Source organism: Frankliniella occidentalis, unplaced genomic scaffold (assembly GCF_000697945.3).
Source record: "Frankliniella occidentalis isolate FOCC.00 unplaced genomic scaffold, Focc_3.1 Scaffold679, whole genome shotgun sequence".
Classification (NCBI taxonomy): Eukaryota; Metazoa; Arthropoda; class Insecta; order Thysanoptera; family Thripidae; genus Frankliniella; species Frankliniella occidentalis.
Window position 1 is genome coordinate 50,608 of NW_026267792.1, and position 14,178 is coordinate 64,785.

The 14,178-nt window shown below is 54.3% G+C and overlaps 5 protein-coding genes across 5 annotated transcripts in view; 2 read left to right on the forward strand and 3 right to left on the reverse strand.

Moving 5' to 3' along the window:
- Positions 1–2,865, forward strand: part of LOC113209299 (ATP-binding cassette sub-family D member) — a 40,565-nt gene extending 37,700 nt beyond the window's left edge. The window contains exons 9-11 of the mRNA XM_052275591.1: positions 199–324; positions 417–567; positions 659–2,865. Of these exons, the coding sequence (XP_052131551.1) occupies positions 199–324; positions 417–567; positions 659–718 (337 nt within the window). The 3' untranslated portion in view covers positions 719–2,865. The remainder of the gene's footprint in view (positions 1–198; positions 325–416; positions 568–658) is intronic.
- Positions 2,678–6,323, reverse strand: LOC113209283 (sodium channel protein Nach-like). Its single transcript, XM_026426710.2, has 11 exons — positions 6,120–6,323; positions 5,621–5,815; positions 5,193–5,334; positions 4,971–5,110; positions 4,768–4,864; positions 4,385–4,483; positions 4,118–4,304; positions 3,962–4,021; positions 3,757–3,868; positions 3,394–3,512; positions 2,678–3,323 (listed from the first exon to the last, which is right to left on the reverse strand). Exons 1-11 carry the CDS (start codon positions 6,257–6,259, stop codon positions 2,905–2,907), a joined length of 1,710 nt encoding a protein of 569 aa, XP_026282495.2. The 5' UTR covers positions 6,260–6,323; the 3' UTR covers positions 2,678–2,904.
- Positions 6,324–6,682: 359 nt separating this feature from the next.
- Positions 6,683–10,679, reverse strand: LOC113209281 (sodium channel protein Nach-like). The gene is made up of 10 exons (XM_026426708.2): positions 9,906–10,679; positions 9,664–9,823; positions 9,037–9,237; positions 8,493–8,771; positions 8,272–8,383; positions 7,643–7,925; positions 7,481–7,534; positions 7,298–7,409; positions 7,106–7,197; positions 6,683–6,958 (listed from the first exon to the last, which is right to left on the reverse strand). Exons 1-10 carry the CDS (start codon positions 10,132–10,134, stop codon positions 6,714–6,716), a joined length of 1,767 nt encoding a protein of 588 aa, XP_026282493.1. The 5' UTR covers positions 10,135–10,679; the 3' UTR covers positions 6,683–6,713.
- A 99-nt stretch (positions 10,680–10,778) lies between these two features.
- LOC113209300 (uncharacterized) overlaps positions 10,779–14,178 on the reverse strand; it is a 12,374-nt gene continuing 8,974 nt past the window's right edge. Inside the window, exons 6-12 of the mRNA XM_052275590.1 lie at positions 13,751–13,899; positions 13,472–13,627; positions 13,142–13,410; positions 12,051–12,119; positions 11,660–11,771; positions 11,448–11,539; positions 10,779–11,366 (exon numbers count right to left, since the gene is read on the reverse strand). Coding sequence (XP_052131550.1) covers positions 11,194–11,366; positions 11,448–11,539; positions 11,660–11,771; positions 12,051–12,119; positions 13,142–13,410; positions 13,472–13,627; positions 13,751–13,899 — 1,020 coding nt within the window. The 3' untranslated portion in view covers positions 10,779–11,193. The remainder of the gene's footprint in view (positions 11,367–11,447; positions 11,540–11,659; positions 11,772–12,050; positions 12,120–13,141; positions 13,411–13,471; positions 13,628–13,750; positions 13,900–14,178) is intronic.
- LOC113216585 (uncharacterized) lies at positions 12,173–13,143 on the forward strand. The gene is made up of 4 exons (XM_026436332.2): positions 12,173–12,292; positions 12,372–12,578; positions 12,652–12,780; positions 12,881–13,143. Exons 1-4 carry the CDS (start codon positions 12,185–12,187, stop codon positions 13,130–13,132), a joined length of 696 nt encoding a protein of 231 aa, XP_026292117.2. The 5' UTR covers positions 12,173–12,184; the 3' UTR covers positions 13,133–13,143.

A 14,178-nucleotide genomic window follows, 5' to 3' on the forward strand; every position in this document is an offset into this window, starting at 1 on the left:
GGACTCGGGCATCAGGCGGTTGTAAATGCTTTGTCGCCCGAGCTCGCCAGGTTGTAAACCCCCATCCTTAAGCAGGGTCCGCCTCAAAATTTCAGCTTCGAGCGAGCCAGCTTCGAGAGGGACATTACTGTACATAGTTTAGCAAAATGTTACCCTGCTCTTTGATCTTTTTTAAACAAAATTATATGAATATTTTAGGCCCAAGTTTGCTTTGCTGGATGAATGCACAAGTGCTGTTAGCATTGATGTTGAAAGTAACATCTATCAAGCAGCAAAGGATGCTGGAGTTACCCTGCTCACTATTACCCATCGTCCGTCTCTGTGGTATGGATTATTATATTATTGTCTCTTAACTGATGTTTAGTTTTGTTAGTGCCTTCATTTTTCTTACCCTTGTAATTTTTCATGTCTCACAGGAAATTTCACAGTCATATTCTGCAGTTTGATGGCGAAGGTGGATGGAATCTATCTCCTCTTGACGCAAAGACTGCCATGACTCTTCGACAAGAGAAGGCTCATTTAGAGGCTCAGCTTGCAGATATACCTGTAGCCCAACAACGCCTCCAGGTCAGTTGCTGTAAAGTAGCTTGATAGGTTGTTCCTACAAATTAAGATTCAATTTTTTGTTAATTCTTAATTGTCTTATTTTTTATTACAGGAGGTATGTAAAGAACTAGAGGATGAAGAGGAAAGATTACTGTCAACGACTTGTAACTAGACATCGTTTTATGTTATATATTGTCAAAATAATCATGTGCTGTGCCACACGCAAGCTTTTAATTACCTTGCCAGTCCTACAAGAACAAGAGTAATGTTTCTTAAAACTCTTCAAATCAATCTAAAATATGTTCTATCATATTTGCCATTGTATGTTTAATATTTCCTATTCTATCAATTTGGAGATTTTTGTGATCTTTTACTAATTAGGTAAAATTTTGGCATTTGGAGTGTGTTGACTCCATGTAAATATTAGACTATCTATGAACTGTGTACATTTTCTACTTGCTTTTTTATTTTTTGTGCAAATATTGGTCCACAAGTGCCTTTTATTGGTATACTGTTTTCTTGCTTTTTTGTTTGTTTTCTAGAAAGGTGGAAGGAAAGTGTTTTCATAATGCCAAAAAGCAGTTGGATATGAATAACAATTACCAAACCTAGTCGGTGTTAGTATGCTCTCTCAATACACTTTGCTTTTCTGACAATGAAAAAGCTCGGTTCTGACAACCAATAAATTCTTTGACGTTCCAAACTTTCATTATCTTGATGAATTATTGCCACGTGCAATTGCAACAATATTCTGCGCAATTGGATGATTTGACAAATTTTAGTAGACTTCTGCTTCATTAGCTCCAATTTTTCCACATAGGTTAAAATGTTTGATACTATTTTTTGCCTGTTATAGACTCACAGTACTTCCTAAATGAGAAAGGAATTTTAGCTCCTAATTGATCGTAGTGATATGCATTCTGATCATCAACAGGGTAGAAATGTTTGTGTTTTATCTGGAACAGTGTTTTTCTGGGAACTTGAATGTGATGTACTGATGTATCTCAATCATGAGAGACTTTAGAGCACTAGGATTTATGTTGAGGCGACAAAACTCTGTATCCATAGTTTGATATACATAGTTTTGTTGCTTTGACAAGCTTTCTTAGTGTAGAAATACGTATTCTAGGATATATTTTCAGGGTTTTATTCTTATGTAGAGAACAGCTGGTCTTTCTCTTCTTCCTGTAACATTAGTTTTGTAGAAACTTTTCATCGATTTTAAAAATATCCATCTATGTAATCAAAACTGTGTGTAACTTTTCAAATTTTCTGTGCTCAGTAGGTAATCTAATCAACTCTTTCTTCAATTTAAGCTAGTTCAATCTTTTCATTTCCAAAAGAAAATATCTATTTTGTAAAGTCAGCATTTTATTTTGAAAAGGCTTGGGTGAATGGAAAATGTTCCTAATCATAAAAAATTTTCACACGAAGTTTAAATTGTAAGGTACAGTATTCACCTGAGTATAAGACCCCACCCTTTGGATGGCCCAATTTTATTGGGAGAAGTTCTCAGAGTCTCCCCATACACTTCTAAAGGATTGTTAGTGGTATGAATGCTTGGTGACACCCCACACATATAAGACACCCCCTCCCCTCTCGCCCCTCTCGCCCCTCTCCCATCTCTACTTTTTAACCAAATTTTTTGTGGGGAATAAAGGTGTTATACTCAGCTAAATACGGTAATATGATGATATGCATTATGCTGTGTTACAAAAACTGTGAGGAAAGGCTTCACTTGCTTAGTTTCTTCATCTGTTTGTATTGAGTGAAAACCCGTGCAAGTGTAAACATGTCCCTTGTTTTTTTATATTCTTATGAATTCCACAAGCTGCACTTGTATGGAGTTTGGTCATGAACAACCAAAAAATTCTATGAATTTTGTGAAAATTTGAAGATTATTTCAATATAACAGTACAAGTGATTTGTATTTTTATTTGGAATTACTGACTTGTATCCCATTTGTAATTGAGATCGTTCCAAAATATTGATTAAAATAATATTTTAGGAATCCATGACCTTCAGATAGTGCACTTACTTAAATTTTACTATTTTAGTATTACGTGATATTATTGTATTTCTGATTGGTTTTATTGTTATTTTTGCAACAGATGTTGATGTGATATTAATGAATCGTAAGTCTAAACCAATTTACAGTGAGTTAAAGCTTTAACTGTTTGTATATGTCTATTTATATTTAACCACCTCTTGGGCATTAATCCAGTATATCACTAATCATGAGTGATAATAGGTTGGGCTCAATATCAAATATTCATTCGTTCAGATGGTATTGATAATAAATGTCCTTTGTACATTCTAGTGGACGGCTGTATTTCACTCTTGGTCCCCATGCCCCCTTCACATGTACAGGTCAAACGCGTCGCTGTACTGCCTGAGGTTCTTTTTGTAAGCAGAGCGCTCAACCTTTGCATTGCCGCTCGCCAGCTTGTGGTAGCCGGCGCCGTCCTCGAGGGTGGCCACGGGTCCGGCGGGCAGGGCGGGCTGCACCCGGCGCACCATCGGGGAGCCGCCGTAGTCGTGCCGCAGGCGCCGCCACGCGCCCGCGGCCGCGGGGCCCGTGGGGTTGTTGCCTCCGGAGGGTGGCGCTGGGAGCGCGGGCGGGGGCGGCGTGCTCTTCTTGGACTGGCTGGAGCTCTGGCGCCCCTGCTGCGACTCGAGCAGCTTGAAGGAGGGCGTGCGGCACGCGTAGTACACCAGCTCCACCAGGGTGAGCAGCGAGGCACCCAGGAACAGCCCCGCAGTGCCGCCCATGGACACTGCAACACGAATGCCGAGGAGAGTGTTCGTGGACCCGGAGGCTCCGCCCGCGCCCACCGTACTACTCACCCACGAGGTCGAGCCTGGTCCGGACGACGTTCCTCCGGAACCTGGTGGTGGGCAGCGAGTCCAGCATGAGGCGCACCTTGGTGCCCTGATCGTGTTCGGCGTCTCCTTCCGCGTCGTTCCTGTCGAGGACCAGGTCGAGTGTCAGGTCAGAGGTCAGGGTGCGGAGCAAGCGACGCACGGCCGTATTCGGTGCAAGGAGGACCATTCTCAAAAAATAAATAATCCATACACTGAAGTAAAATTTTGTGGTTTGAATTCATCGCAATTTCTCAGATTACCAAGTTTTAAGACGATCGAAGTTCAAAAATAAATGCACCCTTGATCCCCTTTGGCTCGGCCCGCCCGGCCCGCACCCACACTCACCCCTGGCTCGACTTCCACACCACGCTGTACTCCGGCTCCGTGCAGCTCGACACGCAGTCGCACGCTAGGCCGGGCTTGGTGCTCCACGACGTCTTCAGGCTGCGCAGGGTCTCTGTGGTGCGGGTAAGAGAACATCGTTTAGAGCTACCTGTCAGACCCAGCAGACCCTGTCGCTTCCTGTCGCTCGCCGCTGGTGTTGGCTTACCCGAGTGCAGGTTGAGGCAGGCCAGCCCCTCCACGCCGCAAGTTTTCGTTGTCAGGTTGTCTTTGAGACGGACGGAAGTACTAAGTTAGCTTTCCGCGTGTAGTTGTTAACACTTACGTCGTCGCATCGAGCGCTCCGCGAGACAACGCTACTTACGCATGTTGGGCATGTAGTGATGCGTACAGTTGCAGAACTGCATCTGGTACCTGGCGTGGCACTCCACGATGCACGTCGAGTACGAGTACTTGTCGTGTAGGGTCAGGGGGCTCTCGTGAGGGAAACGGCAGTTCCGCTGCGCCACCGACACATCGAGTAGTTGGGGGTCATTTTCGATTTCCGTCACCTGGTGGCGTAGATGAAAAGCGATTCCCAACGCGTTCTGTGATGTTATTCATTACAGTGTATAGCAACTAAACCTCCTACCGCAAAGCGCATGTGGAAGTTGAGGCCCCAGAAGAGCGACTCCTTCTCATCCTGAGGGTGATTGAAGTTGGGCACATCCTCTGGCGCATGGATGAAGATCTGGTCAAAATTGCCGGCGTCAGTGTCAGTGACGGTGTGACGATGCCCCCACAATGAACGTTTCACTCTCCGACTCTCTAGTGAGAGCGCCCGCGACGCGCCGGGTAGGCCGGCCCGCCAAGCAGATGCGTGAAAACGGCGGCCCGCCCAGAGCGCCCTGCAGGGGCTCGGCCAGGAAGCCGCAGGCGGCGCCCAGCGGGGTGTGTTCATTGTGGGGGCACTTGGAGAGTCACACAAGTCTACAGCCGCAAGGGGCCGACCAGTCGATCTCGGTCTCTATTCACCTTGATGGACTCCTTTGCCATGAAATCGAGCGTGCCGGGGCCCGTCCTCCGGTTCGAGATCAAATCCACCAGTTGGTTGTTAACGCGTGACCCATTACTGTAACGAAGGGGGAAGGCGTTATATTGTATACAATTTATACAAAATCCATGCAATCCCTTTATACTTGACAATTAATGTGCTCCTCAGACGAGTGCGATCTTACGGGAAGTAGCGGTTGTGCAACGAGTTGATGGTGTAGCAGAGGCCAGTCTCCGTCTGTAAGGGCAGGAAGTTCTTGCAGCAGTCGAAAAGCTCCCCATTCCACCTGCAGTTGTTGATTAAAGAAGTGCAGTTGGAGCGCACCTGGTGCAGTGGGGTGGACAAGGTTTGTTGAAAAGTTTGGGGGATGACACACTCATCATGCGCTCATCATACCGACACCGACCCTCTCGATGATGCTGAGGAAGTCGTCCGTGCAGTTCATGACCGGGCCACACTGTGTGCTGCACGAGCGACACGTCCCGTCGAAGAAGACGATGTCCCTCAGGAAAAAGTCCAGGTTCCGGTTCCGCGTCACGCCGAACACCCTGCACCGTGCGAGAGTGTGACTTTTGAAGGACACCCTAAGTTTTGGCACCCTGTTCCTCTGCAGAGAAGTCCAGTCCACACCCAGTGAAGGTCGGGGGTGCCCCCTCATTCGACACGACACCCCTTGCCCGGGCCCCACTGGAGGGAAAACGGCAACTCAAGTCGCACAGAAACCTGGGTTGTACGAGTTTAGTCGCACAGCTGCTGGACACCCCAGGTTTACAGTGTGGGCAGCTTTGTCCATCCGGCACGCACCGCTGCTGGAGGCAACCCCGCGCTACTCACTTGGTGGCGCTCTCGTACAGCTTGTCCGGACTCTCGGTCTCGCACACGGACACGGCGGGGAAGGTGGTGTTCCAGTCCAGGTAGGCGGTCTCGCTGACGAAGGAGACGGCGTGGTACTGGAAGGCGTTCCACGAGGACATGAGCAGGAAGTACGTGCCGATGAGCGACGCCACGCAAACGGCGGCCCAGAACAACCTGGGCTCGAAAATGCCACCGTAAAAAAAAACCGCTCAAGCGACACAGACACAGATTTTTGGCATTTCATACAATGTTGTATTTTTCCGTGCATTAAAAAAATGGGCGACTGGTAAAGAGATAGTCCCAAATGGGACACACAAATAATTCTGGCACAAAGAACCTCTATTGTATCGGACCGAGATTATTGTCAAAACGGAAAACTTCCTCATTGGGGTAGAGACAGCCAGCAGAAACTGTCCAAAAAAATATCTGGTAGGATAGCAAAACACTAGAGGACGCGACTATCTCGTCGGCGGCTCACCTTTCGGACCAGTGGCGCCCGGGGTCGGCGAGGTACCGCAACCCGTGCAGGGAGCTCTCCTGGAGGTACTCCTTGATGCCCGCGAGGAGCATCCGCGAGGAGCAGCGCAGCCGCGGCAGCCGGGGGGCGGCCCGGACCATGGCGACGGCCGGTGGCGGCGGTCCCGGTGGCGGTGGAGGTGGTGCCAGTGGAGGAGCGCCGCGCACTGCGGGTCCGGGGGGTCTGCCGGGCCGCCCTCGCCGTGGCGTGGCCTGAGCATTGATCACGGAGCGCTATCGCCGGCGCATCGACAGGACAGCCCTCCGTCTAATGCATGCACGGCGACACGACAGCAGGGCGGGTCGGCCGCGGGCGGACAGGTAGTAGGCAGAGCCGGGGGTAACCCGCGGGGCCAGGGGCGGCCGCCGAAGGTGTCGCGCGGGGCGGATCGCCGCAGGAGGCGCGGTGAGTCGAGACATGTGCGCGCAGGGAATGGGGTTGTTCAATGAGCAGTAATCCGGCTGTGCAAAACGCTTTATTTGTAATTATTGTGTCCCTCTGCCGGCCCTGCCCTCCCTCTCCCTCTCCCCCGCCCAGCCCGGGGCCGCCCTCCCATCAGCGCAGCGAGGGCGCGAAGGAGCGCGGCGCGAACATGATGCGCGTGGCGGCGGGGTCGCCGCTGCTGCCCGAGTCGGGCCGCTGCTCGCCGCCCTGCAGGCCCTCCTCGTCCTCGTCGTCCTCGTCGTCGTTGCGGTGCTCCAGGACGTAGAAGAAGGCCTTGAGCGTGAAGAAGTAGACGATCTCGATGAGGCTGAGCACGGAGCACCCGAGGAAGAGTCCGGCCGTGCCGCCGACAGACACTGTGGCGGGGAATCACACCAAGAGAGCATGAGAGATGGGCCGGGGGGGGCGCCGCAGCGCCGCCCTCTGAGAGTCACGGTGCCCGCGCTGCGCCAACAACACCCGGAGCACTTGCTGACTCACGCGGCGCCGCGTCGTCGACTCACCGAGGACGTCGATGAAGCCGAAGATGACGTCGCGTTTGAGCCTCATGCGCGGGTATTTGGTCATGCCCCACTTGAGGTTGGTGCCGAGGAACCTGCGACAAAGCAGGCGTCATTGTGGGCATACGCTGCCTCGTGTATGTGCATCGGCCGCTGGAGGGGGTGCAACGGACTTGGGCGACCCGCCCCACTCACCAGGGCATTGTGTGGTCGTTCTCAATGATGTAGTTGACGTCGTCGCACGGAGGCAGGCAGTTGCACTTTACCTTCTTCTTCGTCACCGGGTCCCTCAGCGTCGACATGAGGTCTGCGAGGAGAGCGGCCTTTGAAATTCAAACCCACGAAAAGGGAGCGCAGGGGCAAAATAATAGAGCTTACCCGTCTCTTTGGCCAAGCAGTGCATCCCCTTCACGTCACATATGCGGTACTTGTCTGGAGACGAAAAGTAGCGTCAATTGCATTTCATGTCGTTTTAATGATTTATTTCCAGACAATGCGTGTGTGTGTGTGCTCCCGCGCCCGCCCTGCCTGCATACTCACGCACGGGCCGGTAGAAGTGCGGCACGCACCCGCAGCGCCGGTGCGCCAGCTTCATGCGGCACTCGTTGCGGCACAGGTTGTACGAGTAGACGGGGCTGAGGATGAGGGGGCTCTTGGGCTCGACGAGGAAGCGGCAGCGGCGCTGCGGCACGTCCAGGCTCGCCGCGTCCTCGGACGTGTAGATGCTGAGGGCGGAGATGTCCAGCGTCTTGTAGGAGCCCGAGGGCGACTCGAGCCGCTGCGAGGCGAAGTCGGCCGTCTCGTTGGAGCTGTGGAGGTACACCTGTGCGAACGCGAACATGGATCGAGAGGACCGTAGCCGTCAAACCCGTCAGCTAGCAACTCCGACCGATAAGCGTCGAGACGGTCGAGAGCTATTAGCTGCGCCCTCCGATCTTACTGCATACTCGGCCAAAAAGTAAGTCCGTTTTTCTGAGATTTAATCGGCAAATGACGGGAGCTCGGCGCCTGCGAGCGCCAGGATAGGCCACCCCGCGATGCACGCATGCACTGCAGGCGACATCTTGCCTACCTGCCAGGCGTTATGAGAGCCTGCGTAGGCTGAACTTGCCACTTTCGTATGGCTTACGTACTTTTTGGATGATCGCCTAGCGGTAGCGAAAGCTCACCAGATAACCCGAGTTCATGTCCATGACCTGTGCGAAGACGTCACCATCCAGGGGACTGCCGTAGAAGGACCAGGCCCTCTGCACCAGCGAGTTGTTTTTGGACTTAAAGTACCTGCGGACCATGGCACACTACAGTCAACTGGTGGTGACAGCACGGATGGATTGGAAATACTCAAGATCACAGACACAGGTGTCTATTGGAGCTAGGGCGAGGCACTTACTCGGGTGAGTTGTACACGGCAATGTCCGAGTTGAAGGCGTAGCACAGTCCGTGCTCGGTGATAGTGGTCTGCAGCGCGCCGACGGTGTTGGCCTCCGTATTGCTGCCGCTCACCGTGTAGGAGAAGTCCAGCTTCACGGCCAGCACGAGGTCCATGTACTCGCTCGGCTTGATCTCGTCGGAGAAGTCGTTAGGAACGTCCCCGAAGGTGTCGTAGGTCGCGTTGGCCAGCTTCATGAGGAAGAGCTTGAGTCTCTCCTTGTCCTGGATGTGGGTCATCCTGGGTCGGGTGCAACAACAAGTCACTCTGTCACCAATCAACACTTCTGCCTAAGAAAAAAATAATTTTGTCACGAAATCGCCACGGTATGGTCACTGGACACAATGACAACACCGAGACGTTTTTTTGATGTCCCAAAGTGACTTCTTAGGTGCGAAGAACGTGACCTTGTAGGTCACAAAAAAGAGAAAACAATGGTGTTTTATGGGGTGTCGTCTATAGTGAGTGGGGAATTTTGACTTCTTTGTAAGTCCGGATCACTTACTCTTCGGCCTTGGCCTCCACCGCAGCCTCGTCGTACTTGACGGTGGGGCAGATGGTGACAGACGGGAAGGAGGTGTTCCACTCCTTGTAGTCCCGCTCCATTGAGATGACAGTGGGATTCTCCTGGTAGTGCTTCCACGTGGATCGCGACACCTCCACGGCACCCCAGCATCCCAGTACGAGGAAGACAAACCAGACCATCCTGCGGGATCACATTAAGGGTGCTGTCACTCCGTCCAAAAACCATAGCTAACTAATATGTACTCTTTGAGATGGCACGTTTAGCTCCTGCGGCTCATTTTAACGGCAACTACCAAACCCAATTAGAAATGGCCTTCAAAACGACATTAAAATGACATAGTTTTGACGCCTCTTTCGATGTCGTGTCGACATAGTTTCGACCCTTTTTTCGATATCGTTTCGACATGTCATTTCTCTCTGAGAAAGTTTGAGAAAATCCATAGGGGTACTTTTTCAGCATCATAAAACAACTAAAAACTCAACGAAATAGTGCTAAAAATTAGCTAACGCGTTCGCCCGTAGCACCAATGTATAGTCGACGAGGAATCACGTCGCCACGTGCACGACGTGAGCAGTGGGTGGCCACATGGGGACAGAAATATCTCACCGTTCGAGGATGTGTCTCTTCTCGTCGGTCATATGATTAAATCCATGTATGGACGAAGTCTTCATCACCAGGTACAAGAAGTTGAAGACCGACTTGAACGTGAGGCATCTCTTCTTCTTCTTCCTTTGGCCATCGTCCGCGTCCGAGTACATGCTCGAGCCTGTAATAGAGGGATGAGAACTCGAAATGCACTGGGTTGCTCTGGGTCGCAGCAGCAGCACTCGTGGTTGCAGTGGACGTACCCTCCCGGAACAAGGGCGTCTTCGTCTGGGACCCGGAGCCCGGCGGGGACACCCCTATCCGGGGCATGCCGTTGCTGGACAGGACGGCCCTGGTGCGGTGCGAGATGCCCGAGCCCACGCCCGCGAGGCCCTGGCCGTCCAGCGGGGTGAGCCCTTCCGGCGGGGCCGGCTGCCGCAGCACGGGGTTGACGGCGTCCAGCCGCGCGGGGAACATGCTGCCCAGGATCATCCTGGCGTCGATCTCGTGCGGCGCCGAGCCTGCTCCCGGGGATGTGTTGCCTGTCGCGCACTGCGCCGTACATTCGAGCGATTCGATGGCCGGCTGAAGAGCAGCGCCGCCCCTGCAGCCTGTGTAGGGGTCGGCACGCGCCCTTGGCTGGCGTGCGGCGGGACGGAGCGCCAGGGGCGTAGGCGACCTGCGACCTGTGCCTGCGAGCCGTGGACCGCGACTCTGGAATCCTCCAGAACTCACCCGGACCTCCAGTCAGCTTCCAGTCAGTCTCTGGCGAGGAGGCTGGCCGCGACTGGTGGCGTATCGGCGCCAGGGGCGGCGGCAGAGGGGTGCTGCAGCTGCAGCCCCCCGGGCAGCCTCCGCGCACCTCCGCCACTGCCGCTGTCGAGTGCCGTTAAAAAATGCAAAAGAGGATGGTTATCCGGCGGCCGACACGCCGCCGTTCTGCTGCCCCGCTATCTGATGCGCGCACGCAGCCCGCGACCCGCGGGCGCGCCCGACCTTCCTGCCACCCTCCGACCCGTCTCCAACCACTGTGCGCCGAGGTCCGCGGCCCTGCGCCTTGCGCCACGGGCACCGCGCGGGGAGTGTTGTGATAGTGGGTTTTACGGGTTTGTCAGGGAATAATGGCTGACTGGGAGTATGGTCTAAACACGTGTATTATCGAGTCGCTAGTAACACACACGAACCTCCAACTTCCAGCTCTACGGGGCGACTGATGCGCCTGGCATCCCCTGCCCCCGGCCAGGCCGCTGCCCTTCCGTCCGGGCGGCTGGGGTGAATCCCTTAGTCAGCTGGACTGCAGTTCCGATCGCGTCTCTGCCCGACAGATTGGCGATGTTCGCTTGTCCAGCTGACTAGGGGCGCCATTATTCGAATCTTATTCCTAGCCACAACAGGAGGCTCTCAGTCTCGTGGGCGCGGCGGGAGGTCTGAACGGGTGAGGACTGAGTGGGTTTTGAACTTAACTATAAAGTCTCTTATTTGCTCTTGGGGTTCGAGGCGTGCGTTCCAGAACCCTTCTCCTTCAAACTGCGAATTATTTCCGGAGGTCCCTCATGGTTTCCGCAAGAGCATGAGCAGCCCCACAGAGCGGTCGGCGGTCCTGGCTCCTGAGAACGTGGGTGTCCTCGTGTACCAGTACAACCTAAGCGTCAGGAAGTAGAGGAGCTCGATGACGCTCAGCACTGAGCAGCCCAGAAAGAGTCCGGCAGTGCTGCCAACGTGCACTAAAAAAAATAGTGGCTTTAAAATATATTGTTATCAGATATATTGTTCGAATTGCTGTTTCTTATAATAATAGTTCCTACCAAGGAGGTCAGTCACGCCAAAAATCAAATCTCTCTTCAGCCTCATGCGTGGATGTCTGCTTAAGCCCCACTTGAGATCCGTTCCCAAAAACCTGCCGTTGATAGAGCAATTAGATTATTTTTAAAGAATGTCTTTAGTTTCTTCCCTTTTTATTAGAAAATGCTCAGCGAGATAATCCTGGAAAATGCCAACGCAAGACACTCGCGATTACCATGGCTGATTGGTGTCACTGTCCACAACGAAGCTCACTTGATTGCAGTTGGCCAAACAGTTACACTCTATCTTTTCGCCTCTTGTTGGTTTTGTCAAAGAAGCTATGAAGTCTGAAAAAAAAATCCAATATATTTTAGAATCTTCAGTACTACTTTTCACGCAGCCGGGGGAGTCGTCCAGAAAGTACGTCAGGATTTTGTCAGTTTCATTCAGCAAGCACCAGGGGCTCAACGCCTGCAAGGTTCGGGGTACACCACTACGCTGTACACGCGTGACGCGTGCACTGCAGGCAATATGTTGCCTACCTATCAGGCGCTAAGAGAGCTTGCATAGGCTAAACTTGTCAGTGACGGGAATACTTTCTGGACGCCCCTAAAACAAATACCCACTGAGGTATCCCAGAATGCACCCGATGCCTTCCACGTTGCACGTCGGTAGGCGGGCGCCTGCCGCGTCAACTGGAAATGTAATATAATATGAATAAGATGGTTGTTTCCACTTCCGGTTCCAGTTCCGTGCGGTGATGCAGCTCCTGCTGTGGGGTGGCTGGTGTGCGCTCCTCCTCGCCGGCCTAGGGCGGGCACGGGCGCAGCCCACGCGCTACGTCGGCAGGAAGCTGTCTGACGTGGCGGTAAGACATACCCTGTTGGAGGTACGGTGGTGGTGGTCAGGTCCCCCTCCCTCATCCCTACTCCGGCTATTGCTCATAGGGCCCCTTCCGCACGGTGGTGGAGCGCTTCGAGGCGTGCCCGGCGCGGCACGGCCAGGGGGCTGCACCAGGGTGGCAGCAGCAGCTCGCCGAGGAGGCCGTCGTCGTGAACGTGACCCGCGTGTCCCGCCAGTGGGGGCCGCGCGCGCCGCCCCAACGCCTCTGCGGCAACCTCACCCTGAGCCTGCCGCTGGACGACTCGAGCTCGGTGAGACGCCACTTGAAGGTTCATTGCTATGTACCATAAAGGACGTCACTGACGCGACCCTTGACCCGCCCAGACGCTGCTGACCATCGACAAGTGGAGCAACAACGAGTGGAAGCGCAACGCCTTCATCATGCGGCTGCCCGCCCTGTGCTCGGCACTGCGTGGCCTCGGACTGCTCGGGACCTCCTGTCCCGCCAGAGAGGTCAGTGTGAGGTCACCGGAATCGCGACCCAAATTATGTACATTACCGCGTCGCCCTTTCCTTTTCTGCCCCATAACGACCGCTCTAAACAAACTTCCAGGGGGTGTATTCCTTCCGGGACCTCGCCGCCGACTGGCAGTTCGTGTCCATGCCGCAGTTCTACTACGGCACGTGGAGGGCCGAGGCCGTGTTCAGCCAAGCGGACGGCGCCAGGCAGGGCTGTGTGCGCTTCCTGTTCAAGACCTTCCCAGCCTACCCCGAAAACTGGCCCCCGAACGAGGACGACGCCCCCGAGGATCAGGAGGACGAGGAGGAGGACGAGGCTGTGCGCCTGGTCGAGATCGTGATGTGATGCGCTCACCCATGGGCCCGTACAAGTGGGGCACGCAGCCGCACAGGTCGAGCGCGAGGCGCGCCCGGCACGCCCGCCGGCACAGGTTGTACGAGTACACGGGCACGTTGAGGTGCGGCGTGCCCTCCTTGGGCTCGTCGGTGAAGCGGCAGCGGCGCTGCTCGGGCGACAGCCGCCGGACCCCTTCGCTCGTGTGGATGGCCAGCGCCGTCACCAGCACGCTCTTGAAGCGGCCCTCTGTCGCCACCAGGGACTGCGACTGCAGGTCCGGCACCTCGCTGGGGCCGTGCACGAACAGCTGCGAGAGCACGGCCAGCGTGAGCGTCAGCGGAGGCGGGCCAGCGGGGGTCGCTCGGGCAGCAGAGCAGACCCGCACCCCGCACCTGGTAGCCGCTGGGCAGCCCGGACAGCTGAGCGAAGATCGAGCCGTCCATGACGTTCACCTCCAGCAGGCCGCGTCTGTTGTCAAGCGTCCGCTCGCCGAGCCGCCAGTACCTGCGGCAGGCCGAGAGCGCCCACCAGCGTCATCACAGAGATGGATAAATTAGAGGACACGCGTCTGTGCGGCAGAGGCGGATCGCGGGCATGACCCTCCAGACGAGACGATGAGAGACATACCGCGGCGACACGTAGTACGCCAGCAGCGAGTTGAAGGAGAAGCACAGGCCCAGCTCCGTCATGGTGGGCACCAGCTGCGGGTTGTACGTGGCGGACGCCAGGTCCGAGGCCAGGCTCGCTACGACGGAGAAGTTCCACGGCAAGGCCACCTGTCGCGGCGCCGGGAGGGCAGGCAACCCATTCAGCGCATCACACAGGGGTGGAGGCCGCGGACGTCCCTGTTTGTAGCTGCACGATTTTAGCTACAGCCGACAGTGCCCGAGCCAGCTTAAACTGAACTGTCTATAGACGAATTCATTACTTCCGCCAATGCTAGAATATCAACCAGAAGTCAACTGCGCCAAGAACTAAAGCGAAAACGAGAGATATCAATGCCTCTCCGAAGCTCTCGCCTTGTCCAAGCGCTCGGAGGGACAGGGGGCCGGGGG

What these genes read in the sequence shown, in the direction of transcription:
- LOC113209283 (XM_026426710.2), bottom strand. Translation starts at nt 6,259, where the DNA reads ATGGTCCGGGCCGCCCCCCGGCTGCCGCGGCTGCGCTGCTCCTCGCGG. An exon ending in GGGCGCCACTGGTCCGAAAG is followed by an intron (nt 5,816 to 6,119) that starts GTGAGCCGCCGA and finishes TTTCGAGCCCAG; the next exon opens with GTTGTTCTGGGCCGCCGTTT. An exon ending in ACTTCCACATGCGCTTTGCG is followed by an intron (nt 4,305 to 4,384) that starts GTAGGAGGTTTA and finishes CTACGCCACCAG; the next exon opens with GTGACGGAAATCGAAAATGA.
- LOC113209281 (XM_026426708.2), bottom strand. Translation starts at nt 10,134, where the DNA reads ATGATCCTGGGCAGCATGTTCCCCGCGCGGCTGGACGCCGTCAACCCC. An exon ending in GACGCCCTTGTTCCGGGAGG is followed by an intron (nt 9,824 to 9,905) that starts GTACGTCCACTG and finishes CCTCTATTACAG; the next exon opens with GCTCGAGCATGTACTCGGAC. An exon ending in GTGGAGGCCAAGGCCGAAGA is followed by an intron (nt 8,772 to 9,036) that starts GTAAGTGATCCG and finishes CACCCGACCCAG; the next exon opens with GATGACCCACATCCAGGACA.
- LOC113216585 (XM_026436332.2), top strand. Translation starts at nt 12,185, where the DNA reads ATGCAGCTCCTGCTGTGGGGTGGCTGGTGTGCGCTCCTCCTCGCCGGC. An exon ending in GGAAGCTGTCTGACGTGGCG is followed by an intron (nt 12,293 to 12,371) that starts GTAAGACATACC and finishes TATTGCTCATAG; the next exon opens with GGCCCCTTCCGCACGGTGGT. An exon ending in CCTCCTGTCCCGCCAGAGAG is followed by an intron (nt 12,781 to 12,880) that starts GTCAGTGTGAGG and finishes ACAAACTTCCAG; the next exon opens with GGGGTGTATTCCTTCCGGGA.